Source organism: Ictidomys tridecemlineatus, chromosome 12 (genome assembly GCF_052094955.1).
Source record: "Ictidomys tridecemlineatus isolate mIctTri1 chromosome 12, mIctTri1.hap1, whole genome shotgun sequence".
NCBI lineage: Eukaryota > Metazoa > Chordata > Mammalia > Rodentia > Sciuridae > Ictidomys > Ictidomys tridecemlineatus.
Genome location: NC_135488.1, coordinates 63103186 through 63130180, shown reverse-complemented (window position 1 = coordinate 63130180; position 26995 = coordinate 63103186). Strand labels below are relative to the sequence as shown.

The 26995-nt window shown below is 56.3% G+C and overlaps 1 protein-coding gene across 20 annotated transcripts in view; it reads left to right on the top strand.

Moving 5' to 3' along the window:
* The window catches only part of Dysf (dysferlin), a 204689-nt gene that overhangs the window by 93061 nt on the left and 84633 nt on the right, over window positions 1-26995 (top strand). For all 20 annotated transcript variants that reach the window (XM_078029034.1, XM_078029038.1, XM_005322138.5 and 17 more), the window contains 10 exons: window positions 2952-3144; window positions 5162-5317; window positions 8640-8771; window positions 8856-9022; window positions 9790-9904; window positions 10167-10272; window positions 10525-10667; window positions 12337-12510; window positions 25649-25742; window positions 26265-26342. In XM_078029034.1, the coding sequence (XP_077885160.1) occupies window positions 2952-3144; window positions 5162-5317; window positions 8640-8771; window positions 8856-9022; window positions 9790-9904; window positions 10167-10272; window positions 10525-10667; window positions 12337-12510; window positions 25649-25742; window positions 26265-26342 (1358 nt within the window). The remainder of the gene's footprint in view (window positions 1-2951; window positions 3145-5161; window positions 5318-8639; window positions 8772-8855; window positions 9023-9789; window positions 9905-10166; window positions 10273-10524; window positions 10668-12336; window positions 12511-25648; window positions 25743-26264; window positions 26343-26995) is intronic.

Here is a 26995-nt window from a genome sequence, read left to right as displayed (position 1 = left end):
ACTCTGCTCTTTGGAGGATTTGGCTGAAAGCACTTCTGCCATATCTGGCCCTTGGAGTTTCTACCCTGGGGGTAGCAGGGTGGCCAGGTCCTTCCAGGGATATGGGTACCAGCTCAGGAGCTTGGGAGGGGAGCTGGGTTCCCAACCTCCTGGGAATGCACACAAGTGGGTCTCCAGAGGAGGAATTCAGGCATCAGGACTGATTCTTTCAGGCCTCCCCTGATGTTACGGAGCAGCCCTGGGGCCTCAGTGAGAGGCCTTCCTCCTGCTCTGCCACTGAGCACAGACCCAGCTGACAAGCAAGGTATCCAGCTACCTCGTCCCCAAGCCAGGGTGCCAGAGCTGACCACAGCTGCTCGCCGATTCTCTCAGCGGAGCTGCCCCCATCTCCAGCATCAGTGCCCCTTGTTCCAGCCCAGGCCCAGCCAGCTCTCTCTCTGGGCTAACGGAGTCCACTTTGTATTTTCTGGCCAGCCTTCTCCTCTGACCTCTAGACCCATGGCCCCAACAGCCGTGCTGTGTCTGTGGCTGTTCAGGCCCCGGGCACACTTTATCACCCCACCCCTTGTGTCTTCTTCTGGATTCATCATTCCCAGAACCCATGCTGGGTACTGGGCCAGCTCTGAGTGTCCCCCTTCCTCTCTCCCCCCACTAGTCGTCACTCTGCCTCTCCGCGTCCTTCCTCCTTCCTTTCTTCCCCTCCAGCCTCCTCCCTTATTGTCTTCAGGATGGTGCCATGCCCACCTCCTCGGCAGCCCCCCGCAGTGGCTCCTACTACATTGTGGCTCCTACTACATTTCGGAGAAAGTCTCAGCCCTCACCCTAGTGAGCACCCCTTTCTGTCCCCACCATCTGCCTCATGGATCCCCGTCCTTTTGCATCTCTGTGCATCCCCTCCCCACCCACACATGTTCTCCTTGCCTCTGTGCCCAAAGCTCTTCCCACTCAGCTGAGCCTGAGTAGCTCCTGTTGCCCTCCAAGGTGCGCCCTCCAAGGTGCAGGTGGGAACCACTTCTTCCAGGAGGGACTCCTGACTCTATAGGCTGCTCTGTGGGGCTGGAGACCCCTCTCTGGTTTCTCCCCTGGAGAGAGCAGGGCGGGGTCTCCTCTCTGGGTAGCCTTCAGCTCAGCTGAGGCCCAGCAGCACCATTGCTCAGAGTGAAAGGAATGACCCCAAGCCAGTTCATCTCTCAGGCTGCACACTGCCCTCCTGGTGGCTGTTCCCCTACAGTCACCCACTTGATCCTGCAAGGGCAGGCAGCAAGCAACTTGTGAGCAGCCAGCTCTGGTCTCTTCCTAGCAGATCCCTGCGCTCAGGGCCACTCAAGGTTGATTTCCAAGTCAGCCAGAGGCAGCGGGGCGTCTGCCATTGTTTTAAGGCTGGGGTGTAGCACCCCATTGCCTCGACTTGCCTGTCTCCCCTTCTTTCTGTATCGCCTGCCTTGGGCTTTCCCAGGGTGGGAGCATCTCCTTAGTGGCGCTTCACGGGTCCCGCCTGCTTCTCGGGGATTTGGGCCAGGCTGGGGCTACCATGAAAATCTCCCTCTGGTGGTCTGGAGCACAGTCCCTCCCAGCTTCCGACCCAGGCTGGGCGCATAAATCACCCCAGTTGGCTTGCGGCTCTCGTACCCTGTCGCCCGCCGCCCCCAGCCCCGCTCCGGGGCCTCACCCGGCCAGCCGGCCCGGGCAGCCCCGTCCGCGGCACCCTCGGGGCAGTAAATATTATATTACTACAGGGTGTGCAGTACGTGACCTGAGACAGGCCCCGGGGCTTAAGTTTCCCCGAGAAGGAGTTCGCCTCCTGCTCCCCCCCCCCACCCTAAAAATTCAATTAAAAAAAATAACAGGAAAAATGTAGTGCGCCGAGGGCTGCCAGAGTGGTGGATCTGGCGGCGGCGGTGCCGCTGCGCTCCGGCGGTAATTGGTTCTGCATAGCTCGGGGAAATTGGCAGAAAAATAAATCAGCCGGGAGCCGGGAGTCGAGACGCTGCGGGGAGGGGAGAAGGAGGGGGCGCTGCAAGCGAGCGGTGGGAGCAGACCTGGCGGCTTTGACTAATGTCCTGTTGGGGAGTCCAGGGCTCGCCCGGGGGTGGGGTGGGGGCGGGGCACCCCCATGCTCCAGCAGGGACCGGCCAGAGGGGGTCTCCTTGGTGTAGGAGCGCGTAGACGCCCCCACCCGATCCAATCCTGCGATCCTGCGTGACCCTGGCTGGTGGAGGGACCTGAGACTTGGAGCGATGTGGAGCAGCCCTAGGAAGGACTTTTAGGGAGCCCCTGCGGGATGTGGGTATATGTATGCGTGCGCATGTCAGAGGTTGAGTTTCAGCCTAACTCCACACTTGGGGCTCAGGGCAGTGTTATGAGGGCTGCATGTAGCCCCACCACCTCTCCTAAAACTTCCCCAGGCAGAGCGTCTGGGAGGGGTGTTGTGGGCCGCCCCGGGTGGACACATCTGTATTATTGGTGGCGGGCCTCCCCACAGAGTCTGCAGTGGCTTGTCAGGGGTTCATAAATTTCTCTCTTGGAGAAAGTGTGTGCACAACGCAGAAACGATTTGTTTCAGTGTAGGGCAACTTAGTGTTGGGGCCTCTGCCTAGGAGAATGCAGGGACAGGACAGACCCTCTGGGTCCTCTGAGAGCTTGCAGTCATGGGTGGAGAGGGGACACCCAGGCAAAGGCACTCATCAGACTGAGGGTTGAGGGTGAGCCCCAAACAGGTGGCCCCAGAATAAAGGGCTTCAGGCTTCGGAGTGGGAGGTAGAGGGCAGACGGGTTTGGGGAAGCTTCCTGGAGGAGCTGAGGGTCACAGAGGGGGCCATTCATGTCGATGAGGCTGGAGAAGGCACTGCGCAGACAGGCCTTCTGTTGTGGGGCTGTGAACGTGTGTACTTGTGTGTACACACATATGTGTGCTTGGACCTGGGGCAGCTTTGGCCTTTTGTCTCTCACAGCCAGCCCCTGAGTGATGTCCATGAGATACCTTCTGCCACCCACCTGGACCAGTACCTGTTCCGACTGCGTACCCGCCACCTGAGCCAAATCACTGAGGCTGCACTGGCCCTGAAGCTTGGACAAATTGAGCTCTCCGCTGCCCTGGAGCAGGCTGAGGACTGGCTCCTGCGTCTCCGCGTCCTGGCAGAGGAGGTAGTTAACCCTGCAGGGTGCTGCTGCTTTCCTTTGCTGTCCTATTGCCTGGAACATTGGAACTGGGTGTGGGGGGTGGACACTGTCTGGAGCATGATCCAACCTTGGCTCCACTGCTGGGAGGAGACCTTAGGCAGAGGACCCAATCTCTTTGAGACTCAATATTGCCATTTGCAGAAGAAGAGGAGAGGATACAACAGGATTCTGGGTGTTATGGGGCACAGCACAGAGCCAGGTATATAGGAGGTGCTCAATAAATGCCCCCAACACACTAAAGGATGGTAGAGACAGTGCTATGACCAGAATCCATGGTGTCTGGCTCTAGTTCTGGTGCTGGGCCTGCTTCTTCAGGGACCTGACTTCTTCCTGCCAACCAGTACCGTCTGTACCTGGTTTCCAACCTGCCTCTCACAGGCCCAGTGTTTCCTGCTCTCCTAGATGCCTTTGAGCCCCAGACCTGGGGAGGATGGATTGCTGTAACTCTGAACTTTGTTGTATCTTAGAATTGGCTCCAGTTTATCTTTGGGGCACCCTTTCCCAACATGCATACCCTTCCCCTGGTCTGTGAGGCCAGATGTATCTACTGAGTTCCTGGACAGGCAGGCAAGCCAGGGGTTTGTTGAGAATGAGAAGGATCTGCTTACAGGTCATGGGCAGACACAGTTGCTGCCCACTCTGACCAGAGCCATGTGGGATCCCCAAGAAGGAGATGGAGGTGGTGAGAAGGGATGTCTCTAGAAGGGCAGGCTGGCAGAGGGCCTTCTGGAGCAGCAGGTTGACAAGAGGAAGTGGGGAAGGCTGTTTAGGAAGGGGTGCTGGGCCCTGGATGCCTCCCTGGGTGGCCAGCCGACACGTGGCCAGTTCCTTGGGGACATGCTGTCTCAGCCATTGACCAGCCTGTCACAGTGGTGGGGACCATCCTGAGGTTTGGTCTCTGGCTGCATCTATAGTCTTGCCCTAGGCTGATGCTGAACAGAGCACAGATTAGAATATAGCTGGGAGGATTAAGGTCAAATGGGAGCTCTTACTGTAAGGGAGCTGGAGGGAGAGCTCTGCTCAGACTTGTGTATGCATCAGAAGCTCCAGGGTTCCTGACCCCTTCACCCCAGGTCTGGGAAGGAGCCTGAGAATTTGTGTTTCTAACAAGATCCTGGGAACTCCTGCTGCTCCTGGGGGACACACTTTGAACCCCTGGCATGGTAGTTGGGAACACATGTCTGGAGGCAGAAAAACCTGAGTTGTCTCCTAACCTCTCTAAGCCCGATTTTTCTCACCTGTCAAATGGGGAAACTCTTCCTGCCACCTGGGCTGTCGCAGGGATTAAGTGAAACAGTGCATGTGACAGGTTAGTGAGTGCCCCAGGAGCATGGATCTTCAGCAACAGACCTGGGTAGAGAGCCAGCCCCGTGGCTCACCATCCTTGGAAGCAGATGAACCCTTTCCCAACCAGTGCTTTCTCCAGAGTGTGCAACGGGCAGTTGTCCCTCATGGCTAGAAGCCTCCAGGGCCCAGAGCCTGACCGTTCTGTTTCAAGTTAGTCCTTCTGTTCCAGACCAGGCCTCAAGGGTCCCCTGTTAGAGGGAGGAGTGCCCCCTGGGAAGATGTGCACCTTCTATGGATTTGCTGCTACCCTCTGGGTTGAGGGAGGGGAGTCTGGACCCTGAAGTGCAATACTCATCCCCAAGAACATCTGCCCAGTAGATGGGATGTAAGAACTGACGCTCTGGCCCCAGCCAGGAGTGACTCTTCCTGGGAACCTATGTTCTGCTTCTGGTGGGAGCTGGGGGCAGCCTCATGCCCTGTTCTCTGGGGGATGCAAGCCACTGGAGACTCAGCCAGCCCTGGAGGTCAAAGGGAAGTCCAGGAGTTGGTGGTGTGTGGATGGAGGCTGCTGAGGAGAGGTCTTGCGGCCTCTGAGTTAGAGGTCAGCTCACAGTGCTGTGCCACTGTGAGGTGTGGGCCTGGGCATGTCACTGGTCACTGTCGCCAGCCACCCTGACGGCCACCTTTTCTCCAGCCCCAGAACAGCTTGCCGGACATCATCATCTGGATGCTGCAGGGAGACAAGCGTGTAGCCTACCAGCGGGTGCCGGCTCATGAAGTCCTCTTTTCCCGACGCGGGGCCAGCTACTGTGGCAAGAATTGTGGGAAGCTGCAGACCATTTTTCTGAAAGTGAGTTTTCCTCTCTCCAGGTCAGGATCGCAGTTCTCAACTCAAAGCTTTCCTCCTACTTCATCCCTTTCCTGTTCCTGTCCTGGACCTGGGGTTCTGGTCCTGGAAGAGAAGGCACTTTGGTCAAAATGACTTTTGGTTTTCCTCTGTTCCTCACAAAGTCCCCAGAATCCATGCTTATGGTCTAGAAGGTGCGAACGTTGGAGCTGGAATCATAGGCCCCTGGGAATGAATGAGGAGGAGTCTGTGGCCCCAGGCTGTGAGGGCGGGTTGCAGATCTCTGAGGCTGTTCTTGCCCTGTAGGGCAGGTCCCTTGTAGAGAGGGCCTGGCCACCAGCTGTCCACATCCTGGCACAGACCTCTCGCTGCACACCCTGCACGACTCCCCGCCTCTACTCCAGAGGGAGCCCTGCTGGGGTTCAAGTTCTTCACTGCTGGGAAGGTTGGTGTCTGGGGCTTGGGTTGTGCCTGTGACTCAGAACCCTCAGAGGGAGCAAGGACTCCTGCCCTCAGTCTCACCCAGCCTGCCCTCTCCTTCCTTTCCTCCTCTTCTAGCACCCCAGCCTGCTCCCTCCGCATCTTCTCTTGGGGGACCCACCAGCCTTGGTGATAGGGAGGTGACCCAGTGTTTGGGGAGAGGCCGCTTACCCTCCTGGGTTAATATGGGGACCCAGGGCCAAGGCTGTTTTGGTCAGGGGACTGTGGCCTGGTGGTCAGAACACAGTGGGAATTCCCCCCTGAGCTGTGGCCCTGCAGGCCCAAGGGGAAGGCCCCTCTGTGAAGCTGCCATTCAGGCTGCCCTGCTAGAGGCTGAATGGCCAGGAAGTAGGCCTACTCTGCCTCTTCCTGTTCCGTCTGCAGTCAGGGCCTAGCCAGCCTCAGCTGCCTCCTTTACCCCAGCCTGGTCCAACTTCCCATAGCCCCTTTGCTTCCCCACATCTCTCCTCCCACCTCATCTCTTTCAGTAAGTCATTGTTGATCAACCTTAGCCTTGAACCTTCTGAGTAGAGCCCTCTGTGCTCTTGACCCCTTCATGTACTGGCCAGTCATTCTTATTGCTCGCTAGTATGGGTGGAGATGACAGGCTTTAGCTGGGCAGTGTGTACAATTATTTCTAGGTCTGACGGGTCCTCTGTGTGGCCTTGGGCATGTTGCCTAACCTCTCTGAATTTCCCATTTTCTTCTCACCTATACCATGAGGATAAGGCTGTCAACTTCATAGGTTTTGAGGACTGAATTAGATAACCCAGGCAATGGACCTTGCTGCACCTAGGTGACCAATGGATATTGGTGTCTGCCCTCTTCTTCCCTTTTCCTGTGGTAGAGATCCCATGCTCCATAGGAACCTGGATTAGAGGCCAACCCCTGGGCAGGGATGGGCGTATCTGCAAGGGTACTTCAGAGGAGAAGCCAGCTTTGCCAAGAAGGGAGGACTGTGTGTGTGTGTGTGTGTGTGTGTGTGTGTGTGTGTGTGTATGTGTGTGTGTGTGTGTGTATGTGTGTGTGTGTGTGTTGGGCAGGGGACTACCCACGGTCTGCTCAGATGTTACCTGGGGCACGTCCCTCGTGTGATCCTAACCTCTAGGTCTGACCAGGAATCTCCCTCCTAAGCCAGTTCTCTGCTCATGGGGCAGAAAGGAGAGGAAATGGAGGAGTGGCCCCATCTGGGGGGCTGGCCAGGGAAGGCTGTGTGCTGAGAGTCGAAGTGTGGACACAGAGGCACACCTGGGGGCCTTCCTGGGACAGATTGAGTTCTGGCTCTGACCTCTTGGCCCTGTAGCCACAGCCAAATGCAAACTGAAAATTTTCCCTGATTCTAAGCAAGGAAAAAAAAAAAAAAAAAAAAGAAAGATACAGAATTGTTTCTCGAAGTCTTCCCCACTGAGTTTATGAGGCCCGCCAGTAGCTCCTGAGCAAGCTCTACAAAAATGTTGGCAGCCAGCAGAGACCAAGAAAACATTGGTGTTTCTTAACTTAAACCAAAGTTGGAAAAAATGAGCACCAGCAGAGAGGGAGAGGAGCCCCAAACTAGACATTTCTTTATTTGCTGTTGCTATTTTGGGTCGGGCAGGCTGGCCCTGTCTGGGGGAGGGCAAGGGAGAGAGCTGGGGGTGGGTGGGGGAGGGGGGCCAGGCATTCCTGCCATCTCCCTGGGGCTGGTGGTTTGGAGGGGAAAAGGCAGCTAACCACCCCCGGGACAGGACAGCTGAAGCCATCAGCTGTGGGGAGGTTTCCAGGGGGTGACACGTGGGATCAGGGGCTCCTTCAGGCTTCACCAGGATGAACCGAAGCAGAGGGTCTGGGATGTGTGAGATGGTGGCTGCCCAAGCCTGGCCAGCAACACTTCCTGTGCTGGACTGACTCCCGCTAGGGGTCCAGCCCTCCCCACCAGCTGGGGACCTTGCCCTTGGCTTCCCACTCTTGGTCTGAACCCCTAGTGCTTCCTGTTCCTCCCTCTTGACTCCCTGTCCTGGAGGACAGACTCTTCTGAGCTCGTGCACATGGGGCCTAGGTACTGTATGGGGACCGGGTGTTATTTATTCGAAGAGTGAGAGACTTCTGTTTCTCACTCCACATCTCACTTTGGGCTTTAGTCAAATGGTGAAGTGATCATAGAAAATGTTTATTTTTTTTTAGGTTGGGTTATTGCGGTTATTCAATTTTGGCAGAGTGTCTGAAGGTTTCGGGATTAAAAGCACTTGAAGACCCGTAAATAGTGGTTAACATGCTGATAAGCATTTGAAAATGTAGGGGTATTAGATGGTACACTAACGTCTGGCTAAAATACGAAATACGGAGAACGAAATGAAATGGCCTTAATTTCTTCCTCTTCCAGGCCTGTGTCATCATCGTGTTTCCTTTAAAGACAAATTCTAGGACGGTTCTGTCTCAGAGGGTAGCCACATCTGGCTCTTTAAATTTAAATTAATTGAATCAAATAATTCAATCCCTCGGTCACACCAGCCACAGTTCAAGTGCTCATTAGCCACATGGGACTTGTGGCTACCCTATTGGACAGTGCAGAGAGAAACTATTTTCCACTGTCGCAGAAGATTCCATAAGACAGTGCTATTCTGAAGAGAATGGGATTGAGGGAAATGGAACTGTGAGAGAAGGGGAAGATGAAGGACGCTGGCAGGGGAGAGTCCTTATCCATTCCAGTCCAGTTCCCTGAAATTCTAAGTTGTCCCATAGGCATTGGTCAACATTGAGGGGCTATTGAGCTGGTATGTCCAAACCTGGAGGACCCCAGTCCCCACCCCAGTTGGGACATCCTGATCCTGAAAGGGAATGCGAGTTTCTATCCTTCTCTGTTGCCTAGTATCCCATGGAGAAGGTACCTGGGGCCCGGATGCCTGTGCAGATACGAGTCAAGCTCTGGTTCGGGCTTTCTGTGGATGAGAAGGAGTTCAACCAGTTTGCCGAGGGCAAGCTGTCTGTCTTTGCTGAAACTGTGAGTGCCCACCAGCTGGCCCCTGCCTCCCCCTGAACCTGCGGGACCTGCCGCAGCCCAACGTACTCCTCTTTCTCCCTCCAGTATGAGAACCAGACCAAGCTGGCCCTGGTGGGGAACTGGGGCACCACGGGCCTCACCTACCCCAAGTTTTCTGATGTCAGGGGCAAGATCAAGTTACCCAAAGACAGCTTCCGCCCCTCTGCTGGCTGGGCCTGGGCTGGAGATTGGTTCGTGTGTCCAGAAAAGACGTGAGTTGCGGGCAGGGTAGTCTTGTGAGGGTGGGCTGCCCACCAGCCACCGTCACCTCTGCCCCAGCCCTTTCTCTCAGAGTCCCCAGCTCTGTCAACTCCTCTGCCTCCTGCTACCCTGGTCACTAGAACTGGGGCTCTCCCAGGACTTGGGCTCACTCTACAGTGTTCCTTCTGGAAGCTCTCTAACACGGAGAAGGCCCTTTGTTACGAAGCCCCCGTTTGACTTGGCCTTGTCCTCCGTGACACCAGGGACAAGCTCTTTCTGCTCCTCATGGAATGGAATAATTCTTGGGTTGCAGGCAGCTCACATGTGCCCCCAGTGGTCCCTCCCAGATCGACATCATCTTTCTCCATCCATGTGTTGCCATCTCTGCCTCTTCCCCTGTCTCTCTTCCCGTTTGGTTGATGTTTGGGAATTTTTTAAAAAAAATAAATGATATAATCTAAAGTCAAGCACTCGGATCTTAAGTGTGCAGTTAGATAACACCTTATATTTCTAGGACTATCTGTTGTGCTTCACTACCCACCCAGCTTTTGATGCCTTTGACTGGCCCCCCGTCTCTTTCTTTATCTTGGGTGATATATTCTTTTCGCCACGCACGAGGTGTCCCTGGGTCTTCTTTTGTTCTGGTCTCTCACACCCTCCCCTCTGTCTGTCTTGGAGTGAGGCTGATGTGCAGCTTGGCCAAGGCAGGGTGCTCTCCTGGAGGTGATGGGCGGATGGGGGCCTCTGCAGCAGCAGTTCTGACGGGCCTCCCCCGTAGCTTGCTCCATGATGCTGATGCTGGTCACCTGAGCTTCGTGGAGGAGGTGTTTGAGAACCAGACCCGGCTACCCGGGGGCCAGTGGATCTACATGAGTGACAACTACACTGATGTGGTAAGGGGGTGGACCCACTGTCCAGGACTCTAGGGAGAGCTGCCCCACCTGCCCCAGGAGGGGCCTATGGCTCAGAGAAGGCCGGGGCAACTTCTGCCCTGCTCCCACCTGCTGAGTCTCCACGTCCTGGGTTCTAGAAGAATAGGAGTCCTGAGTCACATGGGTCTCGGGGGCTCTGCCCTTCTGTCTGGGGCTTCTTTTCTGGGCCCCTGCTGAAGTCTGTCTGATTTTCTCACATTTGCCTTTCCTGATTTGTCCCTAGAATGGAGAGAAGGTGCTTCCGAAGGATGACATTGAGTGCCCACTGGGGTGGAAGTGGGAAGATGAGGAATGGTCCACGGACCTCAACCGGGCTGTCGATGAACAAGGTGGGTCACCTGTACAGCCTGGTGAGCCCCCCACATCCTGGTGAGCTTGAGGAGTGCTGGTGAGGACTGCTGAGTGCCACAGCCCCTTGGCCTGGAGCACTGGCTTTCATTGTAGTCCAGCCCCTCTTCAAGTGACAAATTAGGACCAAGCGTCACTGGCTGCTTGAGTCTGTGAGCATGCCCCAGTTGAAGAGATGGCCTCAGAAGAGATGGGGAATTATCGGGCAATGGGTGACTGTTGTCCTCCCCCAGGCTGGGAGTACAGCATCACTATCCCTCCGGATCGAAAGCCGAGGCACTGGGTCCCTGCCGAGAAGATGTACTACACGCACCGACGGCGGCGCTGGGTCCGCCTGCGCAGGAGGGACCTCAGCCAGATGGAAGCACTGAACAGGGTGAGCTGATGGGGGGTAGGAACTGGGAGAGGGGCTCCTGGTTGCAGGAGGTTGGGGTACAGGTGCAGACATCTGTGCACACACAGATACATGCAGATGTGCATGTGACATGCATGGGCACTTGGGACTCATTGGAGCTGCTCACAGATCACACCCAACACACTCAGTGATCACATCCAGCACATGTACAGATGACTCCTAGTACCTAGGTTTGCAGATCCCACAGACACAGCATATCCACGTGGCATGCCTACCACAGGGGTTCACATACAGGGTTCCCCTGCAGCCCCAGCAGGTGCAGAGCTACCCCAGGAGTAGGCCCAGCTTCCTAGAAGCAGAATCCATGACATAGCTTTGGCTCCAGGCCCTAAAGACTGTGTTCTCAGGAGGGAGAGGGGAAAGGATGTGCCTTGGGGAGGGGCCCACTTTGGACCCCAGAATCCTCCTCACCTGACAGGCAAGGGGGCTGGGTTGGCATCTTCCTAGCTGTCTGTCATTGGCTGAAGGCTGCTGGGGCATGCTGGGATACAGACCTCCCCAGCATGGTGGCTCTAAGCAGGCTCTATGCAGGCAGCTGCAGGGAACTTGGAACCACCTGACATGACTGCAGGGCGCGAGCATGGGGGCTGGTGAAGGGATAAGGATGGGCTCCGTCAGCATGTACCCAAGGACAGGACCCCATCCCACAGGACACAGACAGGGCCAGAGTGTACACGTATGAGCACACATGACACATGCCCTTGCTCCAGAGTCACACAGATGCCCAAGTTCCGCATGGCCTCAGTGCCTGCCTCCCCTGGACCCTCCTGGTTCCCTCCTTCCTTCCCAAGTGCACTTTTGAATTTTGGCCCAAGAATCAGGCTTCTACCAGACTAAGTGTAGCCTTTGGCATGACCCAGGTTCCTTCCTCTCTTTTGAGCTGAGAATCTAAAGAGGAATGTCTCTGGGTCCGAGAAGAAGGAGCGTTTGGTAATTAGCTGTTGCTGCTGCTGGGAGCCAGGCACACAGTGCTCTCCCTGACGGGCTGGTTGTCAGAGGTGGGGCCTGGCCAGGCCCCTTAGCCTTGCCTCCTTCCTGGAGGGGAGGCAGCTGATCTCCAGGACTGGCCTTTGTCACTGCTTGTGGCTCTAGATAGCCTCAGGCTACTTTCTCCCAGGAGCTGGGGCGAGAGGCGTCCAGATTTCCTCTGGGGCTGGGAGAGGGGCCTCTTGGAACAAGTGCAGGGGGTCTCCACAGCTCGCCTGGATCCCACCTCCTGGGGAAACAGGATCTTTGTTTTGCCTCTGAACTGCAGGCCCACTTCTATTTTTATAAGCTGGGAATATGAAGAAAAAAAAGAAAATGACAAGAAACCCCTGGATTTATGCAACCCTCCCCTAATTCAAGTCAGCGAGCAGCCCCAGAGCCAGGGTTTCCACCACTGCTGCATCACCTTCCCTTCCTGCGGGCTCTCCTGGCAGCCACGGAGCCTCCTCTCCCCTCCTGATGTTCTCACCTAGAGGTCTTATTGCTCCAGATGCTTCTCAAAGCCCTCCTCCTCCAGGCAGCCCTCCCAGGTTTTCCTACCTGGTCTGCGCTGCTGTGGGAGTCGGTGGAGAGGCACAGCTGGGTCCTGGACGCCCCGCAGGCCTAGCAACTGGCCTCTGAGCCACCTTGTTCTCCCGTGCAGCACAGGCAGGCAGAGGCGGAGGGCGAGGGCTGGGAGTATGCCTCTCTCTTTGGCTGGAAGTTCCACCTTGAGTATCGCAAGACGGATGCCTTTCGCCGCCGACGGTGGCGCCGCCGCATGGAGCCACTGGAGAAGACGGGGCCTGCGGCTGTGTTTGCCCTCGAAGGGGCTCTGGTAGGTGGGGCTGCACCTGTCTGGGGTCTGGCTTGCTTTCCCAGGGCTTTCCAGGGGCTGATGGGGGAGGGGCATGGGAGCCCCCAGGTTAGTTTTTTTTTGGATGTGACATGGGCCAGTCACCCTGTCTGGGTGTTGTCCTAAAATAAAATAGCATCTTTCCGCTTCTTTGAGTAGTAAGTAGTCGAGAGGGAGGGGCCATCGCTTCTGATCACTGACCGGCAGGACTGCAGCCAAGGGGCCCTGATCTTCTTAAAGAGGCTGGTTGGCCTGGAGGTGGGAGGCCCAGGACACTGTAGTAGCTAGAGATGTCGGGTGACCCTGGGATGCCCTTGGCTGTCCTGAGACAGGGATTCTGCTCACAGGCTTCTCAGGTACATGGGGAGAGATGAACTTTAGCACCTGAGCCCGTGGAGTGCAGTTCTGCAACCAGTGGCACTGGAATCAGTTCCAGATTACCCAGAGTCTGGGTGATGGACTCCCCCAAAGAGATGAGCAGACGCATCCTGGAGAGTCTGAGTGGGGACCCTCAGGCCAGTGATATATAGCTTGTGCCCTGCAGATTCCCAGGGGTGGAAGTGAGTGGCCTGATGGCGGTGCCCCCTCTGAAATCGAATTGTGAACATGTGACCCCCATGGGGGCTCTGGCTGGGACCCCAGAGAGCAGGTCTCACAGCGGCACTGGCTGATGGGACATGAAGCCATCCATGGGAAGCCAGCCACATGTGCCTGTGTGTGTCTAATGGACACCAAGGACATAGCCATGGTGTGGCCTAGACTCCAGGGCTGAGAGGCTGCAGGGGGTGAGCCCAGGATCTGATGGGAGTCGAAGCCAGCAGTGACCATGAGGGAGCGAGCAGAGGTCTGCCACTCTCAGGCCTTGATGGTGAGCCAGGCCCAGCCATGGGAAGAGGAGCGGAAACCCTCCACTGGTCAGATCATGTCTGAGAAGCCGTGGGCTCCAGAGGAAGCCTGCTCTCTAGTTCCTGGGCCAAGTCTTGGGGAGGTTGAGGGGAGACAGCAGGGCCTGGGCTCTCTGGCTGCTGAACTGGTCCTCAGGCCAGCTCAGGAGCAAGGTAGGAGGGAGCAGGGCTGCTGTTTGGTGACCCCTTTTGTCCTGAGTCAGAAAGGGCTTGGCCCAGGACTGGGCAGGGCCTGGGACAGTCACGTGACTCCAACTGAGCATGGTGGGAAAAGACCTCCAGGAAGGCCTGGGTCTCGGTCAGGCGGGGTCTGGTTCGGCCAGGCAGACACCGTGAGTAACCAGGACTTGCTTCCATCAAAGGGAGACTCAACTCATTTGGGCTAAAGAGACTAGGGGGTTTATGGGCCCTCTTAGCCGGGAAGCACCCAGAAGGTAGGCAAGGCGTCAGGGGGCAGGAGATCCAGGTTCGCATGGTGTCCCCAGGACTCGCACCTGCCTTGGCCTCGTCTCATATTGGCTGTAATCTCCCTGGTGGCAAAGAGGATGCTGGTGACCAGAGGCTGACCTCCTCCTGACAGCCCACGAAGCCCTGCTCCATCAGCTAGTACAGCCCACCTCCCCGCTGGAGACCCCAGAGGGCGGCTTTCTCAAAAGTGCTAGTAAAAGTCTCCAAGCGACTGGCTCCACCTGGTCATGTACCTGAGCCAGGCCCTGCTCCTGGGGGAATGGAGGGTTCCGATTGGCCATCCGGGTCCGTGGCCCTGCTCTATGATGGACAGTACCACTGCCAGGAGAGAGGAGCTTCTGAAAACAGAGCTGGGCAAAGAGCTCAGATGGCAGCAGCGCAGTGCTCCTCAGTGGGCTGTGGGGAGCCACTGTGGGGGGTGGGGCAGCGGCGTGCTCTGGTCAGAACTGAACTTTGGGAGCGCCAGTCATGGTGGAGAGGGAGAATGCCCATCGGGGCCGTCAGGAGTTTTGGGCAGAGGGAGATGGAGTGGTAGGAGGGGAAGAATGAAAGGGTAGATGGAGGGGCACCACTGGTGGGCCTGGGGCTACAGTGAGTTCTCGGCTGGCCCTGACACACACACGGGTAGTGCTGTGTGAATACAGATCTGGCGGCTGTCTGCCAGGTGGCCTGAGGCAGGGAGGTGGGAGTGTGGGGGCTGAGCATCAGCTGGGAGGGGATGGGGCCAGGAAGGGAGGGGGGGTGCAAGGCCAGAGGTGCCCCGAGACTCATGGATGGGAGTGTGGATGGGTGCTGGGACAGGTTGGACCTGGAGGAGGAAGGTGAGGAAGGCTGGGGACCCGCTGCCAAGCTTTCGTGGCTCAATGACTGGGAGAATGGGGGAGCCTTTCCCAGAAACGGAGAAAGCAACTCTTTTATTCATTATGTGGGAGAAAATGTCACCAGACATCGTGGCAATCAAGTGTCAAGTCGACAAAGGGGAAGTGATGGATTACAATTCAAATGTGACCTGGCTGTGGCTGTAATATGCAGGAGAAGCCAGAGGCCGCCGCCAAGTCCTCTGAGTCCTGGGAGAATGGGGGCTGCAGCAGAGAACAGAGGGAGCCAGTGGTTTGGGAGGGTGCATCCCACATACCTGGAGTGGGAAGACCGCTGAGTTTTGGAAAGTCCTAGGTGTGTCCAGCATTTGGACAGAGACACAGGCCCATTTGACAATAACTGTCTAGACCATACTCTGAGTGAGCTGAGCCCCTATCAGCCCCAACACACATCCTCCCTCCCCCCACGAACACACTCCTCTCTCCCAGTCACCTTTACACACTTCCTGCCACAACAAGGGCTAGTCTGGGCTCTTTCCTTGAGCCCCACTGTCCTTGCCCTGGACATACTGATGCCCCAGTGAGTGACTGGGTCTAAAGCCCATCTCACATCTTGGGACAGATGGTCCCAAGATTTTCTGGTGCCAGGACCCTGCTGCCTTACCTGAGTGCTGGTCCTTGCTCACAGTGTCAATGTCATTTTTTGTGTGTGTGTGTGTGTGTGTGTGGGGTTGGGTACTGGAGGTTGAACTCAGAAGCACTGGACCACTGAGCCACATCCCCAACCCTATATTGTATTTTATTTAGAGACAGGGCCTGTCTCACTTTTGCTGAGACTGGCTTTGAACTCGAGATCCTCTTGCCTCAGCCTCCCGAGCTGCTGGGATTACAGGTGTGCGCCACTGTGCCCAGCTCCAGCGTCTCTTGATGTGCTGGTGAAAGCTTGGTGAGACGGGCAGCGCTTCTGAGCGTGCAGGTGTGCTCTGAATTCTGCTTCCTCTGCCCACAGGCTGTGGACAGGTCACTCATGCTGTTTAGGGAGTCTGTTATCTCACTCATGAAAGGAACTGCACCCTAGGGTCATGGTCAGGGTTAACAGGGACACCTGTAGAGAAGTTCTCCTCTGACTTGAACAAAGGAGCCAGTCAGGGGATCTTGTTAAAATGCAGACTCTGATTCAGTGTCCAGGCAGGTCCCCAGAGTCTCACTTCACAGAGAGAGAGGCAGGGCCTGTTCACACCTGGCTGAAGGTATGTGGCCAGCATCTTGGATAGGGAGGCAGGACCAGATGACCTGTTCTCCCTATTCCTTGATGGGACAGAAATGATATTCTCATGCTCCTCTGATCTGGCCCGTGGGGGAGGGCCTGTGTGATTAGGACAAGAAATGATCACAGTGAGCTCCAGGGAGGAGCTGTGGGGAGGATGCGTGCTTCCGGGGTGACTGACTGACTGATGAGGGGCGGCTTCCTGGCGGAGGAGACTGGAGGCAGACTTTGAAGGAGCCAGGGAAGGACAGTGGGAGGGGGGCTGGTAGCCTTTCTGGTACCTTGATGTCTGGGCCCAAGGACAGGCTTGAGGATGCCCACGGCCTTCCACTACCCCTCCCCTGGCCTGTGTGTCCCCCAGAGGGCTGGGCCTGGCTGGCTAGCCCCCTTCTGGAAGACGTCGGCTTGGAAGGGAGGCCCTGTCTGCTCATTAGCACGGGCAGCCTTTCCCTGAAACCTTCGGCAGGGGCCAAGCCTGGCTCCCTCCGCGGAGCGGGAGGCCCTGGCTCCGTCTGCTAATCGTCTGCTGTCTCCATCCCGAGCATTATTTTATTTTCGTATTATTCTTTTTCCAGCTAATATCCTGGCATTCCCAAAGACACCGGGTTTCATAATCTTCCTGGCGTTCCCAGGAGTTGGGAAGCGGAGCACAAAGCCGCTATTATAGCGCGTTCCATCCAGCCTCCCTCTCCTTGCCCCACACCCCTCGCTGCCGCCGCAGCCACCACCGCCGGCTCCCACCCAGTCACCCCCTCCTGACGCCACCGGCCTCTCTGGGAACTCTGGTGACGGCTGCTGGGATGAGCTCACGGAATCTGTCCTGTCGCCCTTGCCCTGGGCCTGCCCTCCATGCGCAAGGGTTTTTCCAAGCCCTTCGTCTGCTCAGCCCCGAGGGTTTCCTCAGGAGGCAGGAGGGGAGGAGGTGGACCAGCAACGTGTGCTCAGAGCCTTGGAGCTTTTCAGAGCTGGGAGGGACTTCCATGATTCTGAGGATGTCCTCAAACAGACTCCTGAGCTGCAGGAGAGCCTTTTGAAATCGGATGCAAAGTTATGCACGTGTGTGCAGCGCGCACAAGCGCGCAAACTGCGAGTGCGTCGTAATCTGCGTGTGTGGTTTGCATGTGCGGGTATGTAATGGCTACATTGTGGTGTAAGGTCCTGGGTTTTATCCACCTCATTAGGGGATCCAGGACCCCAAAGGGGATAGAATCACTAAAATCTGTTTAATCACGTGCCAAAACCTAAAGTGAGACAATCTGTATTATCTCATTTTATCCTCATGGTGACCCTAGAAGGCTGGACTCTATTATTAGTCCCATTTTACAGTCAAGGAGACTGAGGCTCTAGTTGGGCACTGCCTACTACAGTAGCCACTAGTCACATGTGGCTACTTGAACGGACATCTAAAGTAATATAAAGAGAATTCAGTTCCGAGTGAGACCAGCCACATCTTGAGTGCCCAGTGGCCGCACAAGCTGGCACAGGATGGTACATCATTACAGAAAGTTCTCCTGGACAGTGCGACTCCAGAACAGCTCTGAGATCTAAATGTCAGCACAGAAGAAACTGAGTCCTGAGAAGTGGGAGCATGGGTCAGTATTAGAAGCAAGGTCAGACAGCCGGCTCTTCCATCTCCTCTCCTCAGATGTCTCCTGACCATTGGCCAGATGGGTAGTTTCACCCCCTTTTTATAAGTCACTTTTATAAGAGCAAATGTTCGTCCTCACCCATCAAGGGCCCTTCAGGGTGGGACATGGCAGCTGAGCATGTCCGAATCCCCACCCCACCTTACAGCCAGGAGGCTTGGCTTCCCTGGGGCAGTGGGGCAGCTAGAGAAGCATCTCCCCTCCACCCAGGGTAGCACCCACCTCCAAAGCCTGCAGTTGTTGGTAGAGGCCTGAGTTCTGCCCTGAAGTAGAGAGGACCCAGAAAGACAGGTGTCCCAAGCCTGGGCCACAGGCATGGAAGGGCAGTTGGGAGTTGAAAGTTCTGGGGAGGGGATTGTGGAGAAGCAGGTTCCAGAATGGAGTGATTTGAGATCAGAGCTGGCTGACAAGGAGGCCAGCTGTGGGTGGGCAGTGGGGTGTGTGGGAGTGTCTGCCTGCCACCTGGATGGAGCCAGTCCTCAGGCACCGTTCCCAGAGCTGGTGCCCTGAGCCAGGGCAGTGCCCCGGAGGTGTGAGGGGTTTGCTTGGTTAGTTAACCCGGGCCTGAGGCAGGGGCTCGGGCTGGGCTGTTGGAAGGCAACTCTGTGCAGCCCAGGTTTCTTGTTCCTGTCCCCTACCTGACATTGTGCTGGAACGGGGGTGCTTGATGGCTCTCCTCTCCTCCCTGTCACCCTGGCTCTCTTCCAGAGAAAGAAATGTGGGCAAGTGCTCTAAATGCGTGGACTCCGGGTCTATCTTGCCTAGATTGGGATGCTAAACTCTGGAGGAATGGCAGCCATATTTTGTTGGGCAGAGGTGTCAGGTGCCCCCTGTATACACAAGGGTCTGGCTCCGTGATTTCTAGGGGACCATATAATTTATTGTCCGGTGTGGAACACTATTAATGATCATGCTGGCTAAACAGGCAAGAGTGGGCCCGTTCCAGGCAAAGTGGGACATACAGTTGTCCTAATTACCGAGGCACGCTGGCCCGGGATAAAACCTGCCAGAGAGCTCTTTGCACCCTGCACATGTGGAGATGTGGAAACCCTGGAGGGACACACACCACATGCCCTCACCAGCCCACACGTGGCACTGTGGATTCTCCAGGTTTCCTCATTCCACTCCCACATCCCCAGGGGCCAGCCAGTAGTTTTGCAAGGAGTTTAGCATCTGCTTCCAAGCTCTGGCTCCAGCTGTAAATGAAATGGGGTTGCACCCTCGCCTGCTATTCTACTTAAGGTTGCAATCAGCCCTGATTAGGAAGGGAGTTCTGCTCGCTCCTCTGTTCCATTCCCTCTTTTAAAAGCTTCTCCTCGCTTGGCTGCGGCTGCTGGCCTGTGTGGGGTTTCCCTCCAAGCTTCAGGGCAGTGAAGCAGGTTCCCTACAGTCCTGACTTGGTACTCAGTCCTCTGCAGCTCCAGATCTTGGCTTAGATGCTCTGAGCTCTGATGGGGGAAGCAAGTGTTGTTAGGAAAAGCCTTGAGCAGGTTGGGCATGGAGACCTTTGATTCTGCCCGCTAAATTTGCTGTGTAATCTCAGGGTAGACATTGGTCTCTCTGGTCCTCAGTTTTCTCACTGATTATCAGATGGGCATGATAATGACACAACACCAATAATAACCTCCCCTGATAGAGCAGGAGTTGGTGAAGCATAGCCTACAGGCCAAATCTGGTCTTCTGCCTGTTTTTGTAAATAAGGGTTCATCGGCAGACAGACGGTGGTCATTCACTTGCAGATGGTTTGTGGTGGCTTTTTGCTGCAATGGGAGCTGAACAATGCGACAGAGACTATAGGGTCCATAGTAAAAGTATTTACTACCCGGCTCTTTATGGTCAGCAATCGTTGACCCCTGTTCCTAGGGCACATGCCATGCATAGTCATCTCCTGCTCATGCATAGTCATCATATTATCTCATTTAACCAGTCTTAGGAGGTGGGTTCCGTTGGCAATCCCCTTTTACCAATAAGGCTCAGAGAAGACAAGTCGTCATTATTGTAGCTGCGTTTCCTCACACAGGGATTGTGAAAGGTCTTAACAGGCAATGACTGGATTGTGCAGGGTTTATCGTATCTCTCCTACCTTGTCCTATTATTTGGCTGTCCCAGCAAAGTAAATAGAAAAGAGACAGTGAAGAAGGTGAGAATCTAGAATGTCACCCGAGTACTGTGCTGGTCAACAAGCTCTCCAGAACAAATAAGGCCCAGATTGGTAGCATTTGCTGATTTCCATGGTGAACCCACCTTACCATGGCTGGTTTTGAGCCAATCAATGTGGCACCATTGAACAGGGAGATGGTCAAAGAAGGTTGGGAGCAGGGATACAGGAGTACCTCATCACAAGGGTGCTGACTGCAGGAGGAGAGATCATCGCAAAAGATAGTAATTAGGAGAGGTTTGAATATTTACCACCTTTGCTTTTTAATATGATCTCTTGAGTTGTCAATTTGTCTGATTTAATTTTTTTTTGGTACCAGGGATTGAACCCAGGGCTGCTTAACCACTGAACCACATCTGCAGCCCCTTTTTTTTTTTTTTAAATATATTTTATTTAGAGGAAAGTTCTCACTGAATTGCTTAGGGCCATGCTAAGTTGCTGAGGCTGGCCTTGGAATTGCGATCCTCCTACCTCAGCCTCCTGAGACCCTGGGGTAGCAGGTGTATACCCCGGTTACTGGCTGCATGATTCGGTTTTTATTGGTGACGGTGTCTAACAGCTGACTTGCAGACTTCCTGAAAACTTAATCTGCTCTCGCGAGCCCCGTGAGCTGGCCCTAGAACCCTCTGCTCCCTGGTCCTGTCTGCAGAAGTCGAGCTGAGGGTGGCCCCCAGCAGTGGTGCCCTTTCCAATAGCCGTGCCACCTGTGCTGCTGGCACCGTCCTGGGTAGGACGTGGGTCCTCCTGGGAGTGAAGGAGAGCGGCACATCTGCCTGACTCCGCTGGGACAGGGAAGGAAGGCGTCCCTGGTCTCCCCGGTGGCAATGACATACCTCTAGGTCCTGTTGATTCGGCCAGGCCACCGTGGTGTGGCTGTGTGGCGCCGTCACCTGCCCGCCCAGCCTGTATCTTTTTGCAGCATCCGCCTCGGCTCTCACCCCTTCTGTGTCCCTCCTTCCTCTTCCATGGGTCCTGACCTGCAGACCCCGTCTATGGCAAGGCCACTTGCTGCAGGGTCTTGCAGGACGCAGGACTCTCAGGCTTGCTGCTGGGTTTCATCTTGGTCTTGATGTGACTTCGGTGGGTGAGGAGTCCCCTTCCACGGGCTGCATTTTCCTCAGGACCTGCTCACCTCCTCCTGGCTGAGGTGCTTGGAGGTGAGGCCTGGACAGACTCAGGTGGCCGTTGGCTTGGGGCTCCTGGGGAGCCTGGGAACATCTCTGAGGGGTGAGTCCCTCCTACCTCAGGCTCCTCCAGGGAGCTGTGGCCTCCTGCCGGGCAGCAGTGGGTTGGAGGCCACCCAGGCCCCGGGGCGAGCAGCAGGATCCCTTACACAGCTAGCCCCGGGACAGAGTGCGTGGCCACAGACCGCGTGGCTGCCAGCCCCAGCCTGGGAGTCGCCAGCATGAGCTATGGAGGCAGGAATGTGATTGTGGGAAACCCAATGCCCTGGCCCTGGCCCTGGGGCCGGCCAGGGTGTGTGCAGGGCTGTGGGAGGTGGGGGGCAGAGCGCAGCCTCCCCGTGGCCTGGGCCTAGCAAGCACTCGCTGCTCCTGCTGCCTGCCCCACGCTGCCAGTGCCACTCCCCCTGCACAGCGCCCCCCCTGCCCGCCCCCATCATGCACCTGAGTGAGGCCACACCCAGGCAGTGACAGATCCTGGCCTCCTGAGCTGGGAGGTGGCTGACTGGCACGTGGTTCAGGCAAAGGGGAGGATGGTGGTTTGTTTCATGTGATCAGTCTTTACTGGATCCCTACTAAGTGCCAGATATTGGGCTGAGTGTGGGTATCAGACTACCTGCCTACCTTGCCTGTGTGCGTGGGGGATGGATGCAGGAAGGAGGCTGGCTCGTCAGGGAAGTGTCCATGCCTCAGTGATGAGTCAGCTGAAGAGAGAGCTCCAGTTAGCTAGCTGACAGGGCATGTCAGATGGAGAGGACAGCCTGTGCAAAGGCCCTGTGGCAAAAGGATGGTGGGCTCAAGGCATTAAAGAAGACCAGAGGAGAGGGCATCGTTTAAATTAACATGACACCAGAGAGATGACAGGGTTAAACTGATGTCACTAGTACGCTTACTGAGTGCCAGGCATCTTGCCCAAGGTTGCAGGTACAACATTTGATTTAATTCTTACTGTTGATTCTCAGCTAGGGGCAATCCCTCTACCCCCAGGGTCATTTGACAATGCCTGGGGACATTCCTGGTAGCCACAACTTAGTGGAGAGGCTGCAGGTGTCCAGAAGGTAGAGGCCAGCTGTACTGCTGCACACCCCGGGGTGCACAGGGCAGGCCCAGGACAGCAGGACTCAAGACAGACTCTTGTGGTTGTCACGACGATGATGATGGTGGGGTCTCAGGACTCCTGATTTCCCTGGCTCGTGTCCTCCCTATGCCCACTGACCCATACTTGGAGGACTCCATCCGACTGCTTGAACCACAAGGAGAGGGGAGGAGGAAGGGACATATATGAGTGGCACTGGTATCTCGTGATCCCGGGGGATGGCTGGGCCCCCCCTTGGCAGCAGGGCAGGTGGAGAAGGCCAGGTGCAGGGCCCCCTGGGAGTTATTCTTCGGGCAGGGGCTGCTGTGGGCCAGGCCTGTACCTGGTCCCAGCCCTGGTGGAAGTCCCAGGGAGGGGAACACCTCTTCTGATGGCCGACAGGAGGCCCTGCCCTTGGACAGGGACCAGAAAGTGCTTCCAGAGCCCCAGACAGAGCCTGTGTGGGGATGTTGACGGGCAGCAGGAGGGAGGCCGTCTGAAGGAGGTGTGAGGCGAGTGGGGAGGGGTGTTGGCAGCCGCCACCAGCAGGGAGGTCCCTGAGGGTGCCCCTGAGGCAGAGGTGGATTATGGGGCCTGTGTAGCTGGGCGACACCCCCCCACCACCACTTTGTGCTCTCCCAGCACCCTACCTGCCCGTGGGGCACTTGTGTGTGGCCAGGCTGGGGAAGAGGGACCAAGGTCTGTGGCCCTTTCTCCCCAACTGAACCCAGTCCCTCTCTCCAACCACACCCCAGGCCCCATAGCCAGCAGCTGGAGGGGCCAGCTGCCAGTGTCAGATGCCTCGCTGAACCCCAGGGCTGGCTGGTGTCCCCACCTGCTTGCCTTGGTGTCCTGTGTCTCCTGCCTGGATGGCCTGCTGGGAGCCTTCAAGTCTGTCCCCTGCTTGGCCTCAGAGCCCACAGGCACTGTAGCCAGGAGGGGTGCTCAGTGGCCAGTAGCTGCTTGACTTGTTGCCAGCGCAGCAGGGCGGTCAGGCCAGGAGCCTCTCCTGGTGGGAACCCTGGGGCCACAGCTGCCCAGGAGGGAGGACCTCAGGACGACGGGGCCTTTGGACTTCTCCTGCCTGCAGTATGACACCCCTCCCTGTTACCCTGCTGGTGTGTGTGTGTGTGAGAGAGAGAGAGAGAGAGAGAGGGAGGAGGACCCAAGTACTGGGGAGGCGCCTGCTCGTGCAGGTTTGATCCCCCAGGGCTGGGGTCCCCTACGGAAATGGTCACTTTTCCAGCTTCCTGGAATAATTGTGAGAATACAAGTACGAGGTGTCTGAACACCACCCCAGCATAACCGTTTCCCAAGGTCATCACTCGCTAACGTTTCTGGAACATTTGCTCTGGTGCCAGGCAGTATACCAAGAACTTCTTTAGTTGTCCATCACGGTACCTCTGAGATAGGTGCTGTAGACCTCTTTCCCACTCACAAACAATTCATTCAGAGACACGAAGCAACTTGCCCACAGCCGTACAGCCAGTTAATGACAGGGTCAGAATCGGGGCCCAAGGGATCTGGTTTTAGAGCCACCTTGAAATTGTGGTGAAAGGAAGCTAGGGCAGGGTCACTGTTCCTCCCTGTCACAAAGGAGGATGTCTGGTGAAGTGAGCCAGAGGCAATCACTTGCAGGATGACCTTAGGTGGGGAGGACTGGGATGCCTGATGGCAGCCTGGTACAGCCAGCAATGGGAGCAAGGGTGATCCCGGGCAGCTTGAGGGGGCCGGATTTGAGGGAGGCAGAGCTTGGTGTGGGATAGGGGACGGGACAGGTCACTGGGGCCTGACTGGGAGGAGGTGTCATTTGACCCTTCAGGTATAAGAGGCACTGAAGGTTCCCGCTATGGAGCTGAGTGTCAGTGGGTGATGAAGCTGGTCCTGGCTTGTGAGGTGGGTGGGGGGACAGGCATCCAGGGACTTCTGGGATGAGGGGTCTGGGCTAGGCTTGAAGGTGGCTGTGGTTGGGAGAGGAGAGGACAGAAGTGAAGGACTATCTTGTATTTGGAGGTACAGGGCTTGGGGGACCCCGCAGCTCCAGGAGCTGGGGTGCTTCCTGGGAAATGGCTCCATCCAGGGTGAAGGTCAGGGCTACGTTGCTGAGAACTGGCCCGTCTGGGTGGACCTGAGTGGGACCAGCAGGCCACCCCAGGAAGGCACCAGGGCTTTATTAGAGGGGTTGTGCACATTTGTGGGATGGGAAGAGCCACTGGGGAAGGAAATGGAGCAGAGGCCACCTTATCACTCCACCCCGCCACCTCTGAAATGGAGCAGGTGACGGTCTGAGGAGAGGGCGGGAGGAAGGATTGGAGAAATAGCGATGGCAGAGGGAGCAGGCAGCAGGAGGCCTCTGGGACACAGTGCCTGCTCTCCCAGCCTCTCTGTGGTGTGCGGCTGGGCTACTGGCCCTTGGAGGAAGGTGAGCTTGAGGGAGGGCACCAGAGAGGGGGCATCTGGCTCAGCGGAGTGGTCTGGTCTTGGTGTTCCTAAAAGTGACTCAAGGCTCCATGGTTAGATCCCAGTGCTAATCAGGACAAGGTGACAGGCCTGCCCAAATGGCTTTATACACAGTAAACTGACGGAGAGATTTCTGAGCCAGCTGTGGCCCCAGTCTGCCTCCTGCTTCTGTTCCTGTCCTTGGCCCCAGACTCTCCCTAGCACAGTGGGAACTTTGAGAGACAGTGAGTATCTAGCACAGCCTTTCCCCAGAGCTTGTGATCTGGGACCTACACGCCTCTGGCACCAGCACTGTCTATAAATACGCAGCGGGTGGATAATGGGAGCCCAGAGATGCTAACCCGGGACCTCCAGACCTCGGCTCCACTAGATGCACCCCAGTAGCCAGCTCTCTGCTGAATTCTTCCTTGGAGAGTCCTTTAGAGTCTTTTCCTGTCAACCTGTAATCTGGAACAGCTCAGAATTCCCCCCTGGCTTATCCAGTCTTCTCTAGAGGGTCGGAAGAGTTTCCCACAATCCTTTGGTACTTTGACATTGGCGTCTAGCGATGCCGTAGAGAGGATGAGCTTCTGAGTGCTGTTGGAGGCCAACTGCTTTTAGCAGCTGAAGAGTGTCGTGACCCTGGTAGTGAAGGGGTGGGTGCAGACATAGGGGAGTTCAGGGCACTGAGGGTGCTCAGGAGAAGTGACTAAATTAACACGACACCAGAGAGATGACAGGGTTAAACTGATGTCACTGGTACCCCTTACTGAGTGCCAGGCATCTTGCCCAAGGCTGCAGGTACAACATTTGATTTAATTCTTACTGTAGGTTCTCAGCTGGGGACAATCCCTCTACCCCCGGGGTTATCTGGCAATGTCTGGAGACATTTGTGGTAACCACAACTTACTGGAGAGGCTCCAGGTGTTCAGAAGGTAGAGGCCAGGTGTGCTCCTGCACACCCCAGGGTGCACAGGGAGGGCCCAGGACAGCAGGCCTCAAGGCAAACCTGCATTTCCCACCTACGAGGTGGGCAATTGTCCCGTTGATGATGATGGGGTCTCAGGACTCTCAATTTCCCTTGGCTTGCGTCCTCCCTACGTTTCCCCACTAGCTCTGGGCTCTGGGGTCAGAATCTGCCATGACCAGTTTTGTGCCTCCAGGGTGGTGTAGTGGATGATAGGAGCGACGATTCCGTGTCCGTCTCTACCTTGAGCTTCGGTGTGAACAGACCCACCATCTCCTGCATCTTTGACTGTAAGTGATTCTTGGTGGGACCTACAGAGGTGATGTGGGTGCACACCCTATACTTCCATTTGCATGGGATTAGGTGGGCAGGTGTGTACATCGGGGCTCTGGAGAACCGAGTCTATGTGCTCTCTGATCAGTGTCTTTAGGCATGTGTGCACATGTATGTCTGTGCACGTGTGTGTCTGTGTGTGTGCATGTGTGCACGTGTGTGTGCACGTGTGTGTGCATGTGTGTAAGAGTGGGCATTCACACTGTGCCTTGTGAGTGCCTGCTACCTATTTGGCCTCTGCTCCTCCCTGTCCTCCTCTGTCCCTCCCGATTCCTGCAGCTCTAGTCTGACCCCAGGATGCAGCACTCAGTTCTGCCTTGGAGCTGTGATTCATCCTCCCGAGAAGTGGCCTATGTCCCTTCTGTCGTTCAGCCCCTCTGTCTGCTGTCCTTGGAGAGCAGACTCCCCTCCCCTCGAGCCCCAGCAGTTAGACCCCATCAACCCCTCACTCTGGTGTCTCTGTTTCTTCTTTGGTGAAGATGGGAATCGCTACCACCTACGCTGCTACATGTACCAGGCCCGGGACCTGCCAGCGATGGACAAGGACTCTTTTTCTGGTAGGTGGGACAGAGGGAGGAGCACCGGGGACCGTGGGCTGAGAGCTGAGATGGAGGAGTCAGGCCTGCAGGCAACAGGGGATGTGGCCCGAGGCATCCCTTGTGGGGGGTGGCGGCTGCGTCTGCTGGATGTCATTGCTCGGTCTCGTGGCCTCCTGGTTGTCAGGTGCAGCAGCCCTTCCTCTGGAATCTGCTTGACTTCTTTGCAGGGTTTGGCCTGGCTGACCATCCCCTCTTTCCTGAAAGCCCCCCAGGCACGGCTTCCAGGCCACACCCTCTCCAGGGTCTCCAGCGGCGTCCTTCTTCTCTGCTTGCTTCTTGGCGTGGGCTGCAGTTGCTCTAGTGGCCCATCCCGTGCAGACCCAATCCTTGAGGGGCCGCCGCTCCCAGGTCCAGGCTCCTCTGCATTTCCTGCCTTGGTCCTGGGGTTCAGAAACCCTCCATCACATGGTTCTGTGGCTTCTGACACCCAAATCTCTCAGATCTGTTGCCTTGTCTTCAGCATCTCACTGTCACATTACGCTGGCCTTGCCCCTTCTTATTCAGGCCACTTGGAGGCCTCGTGGCTTGCCTGCCCTCAGCATACCTGGGCACATCGATCATCTGCTTTCAAAAACCCTGACAGATGGACCCCCACTCGCCAGCCTGCCCCT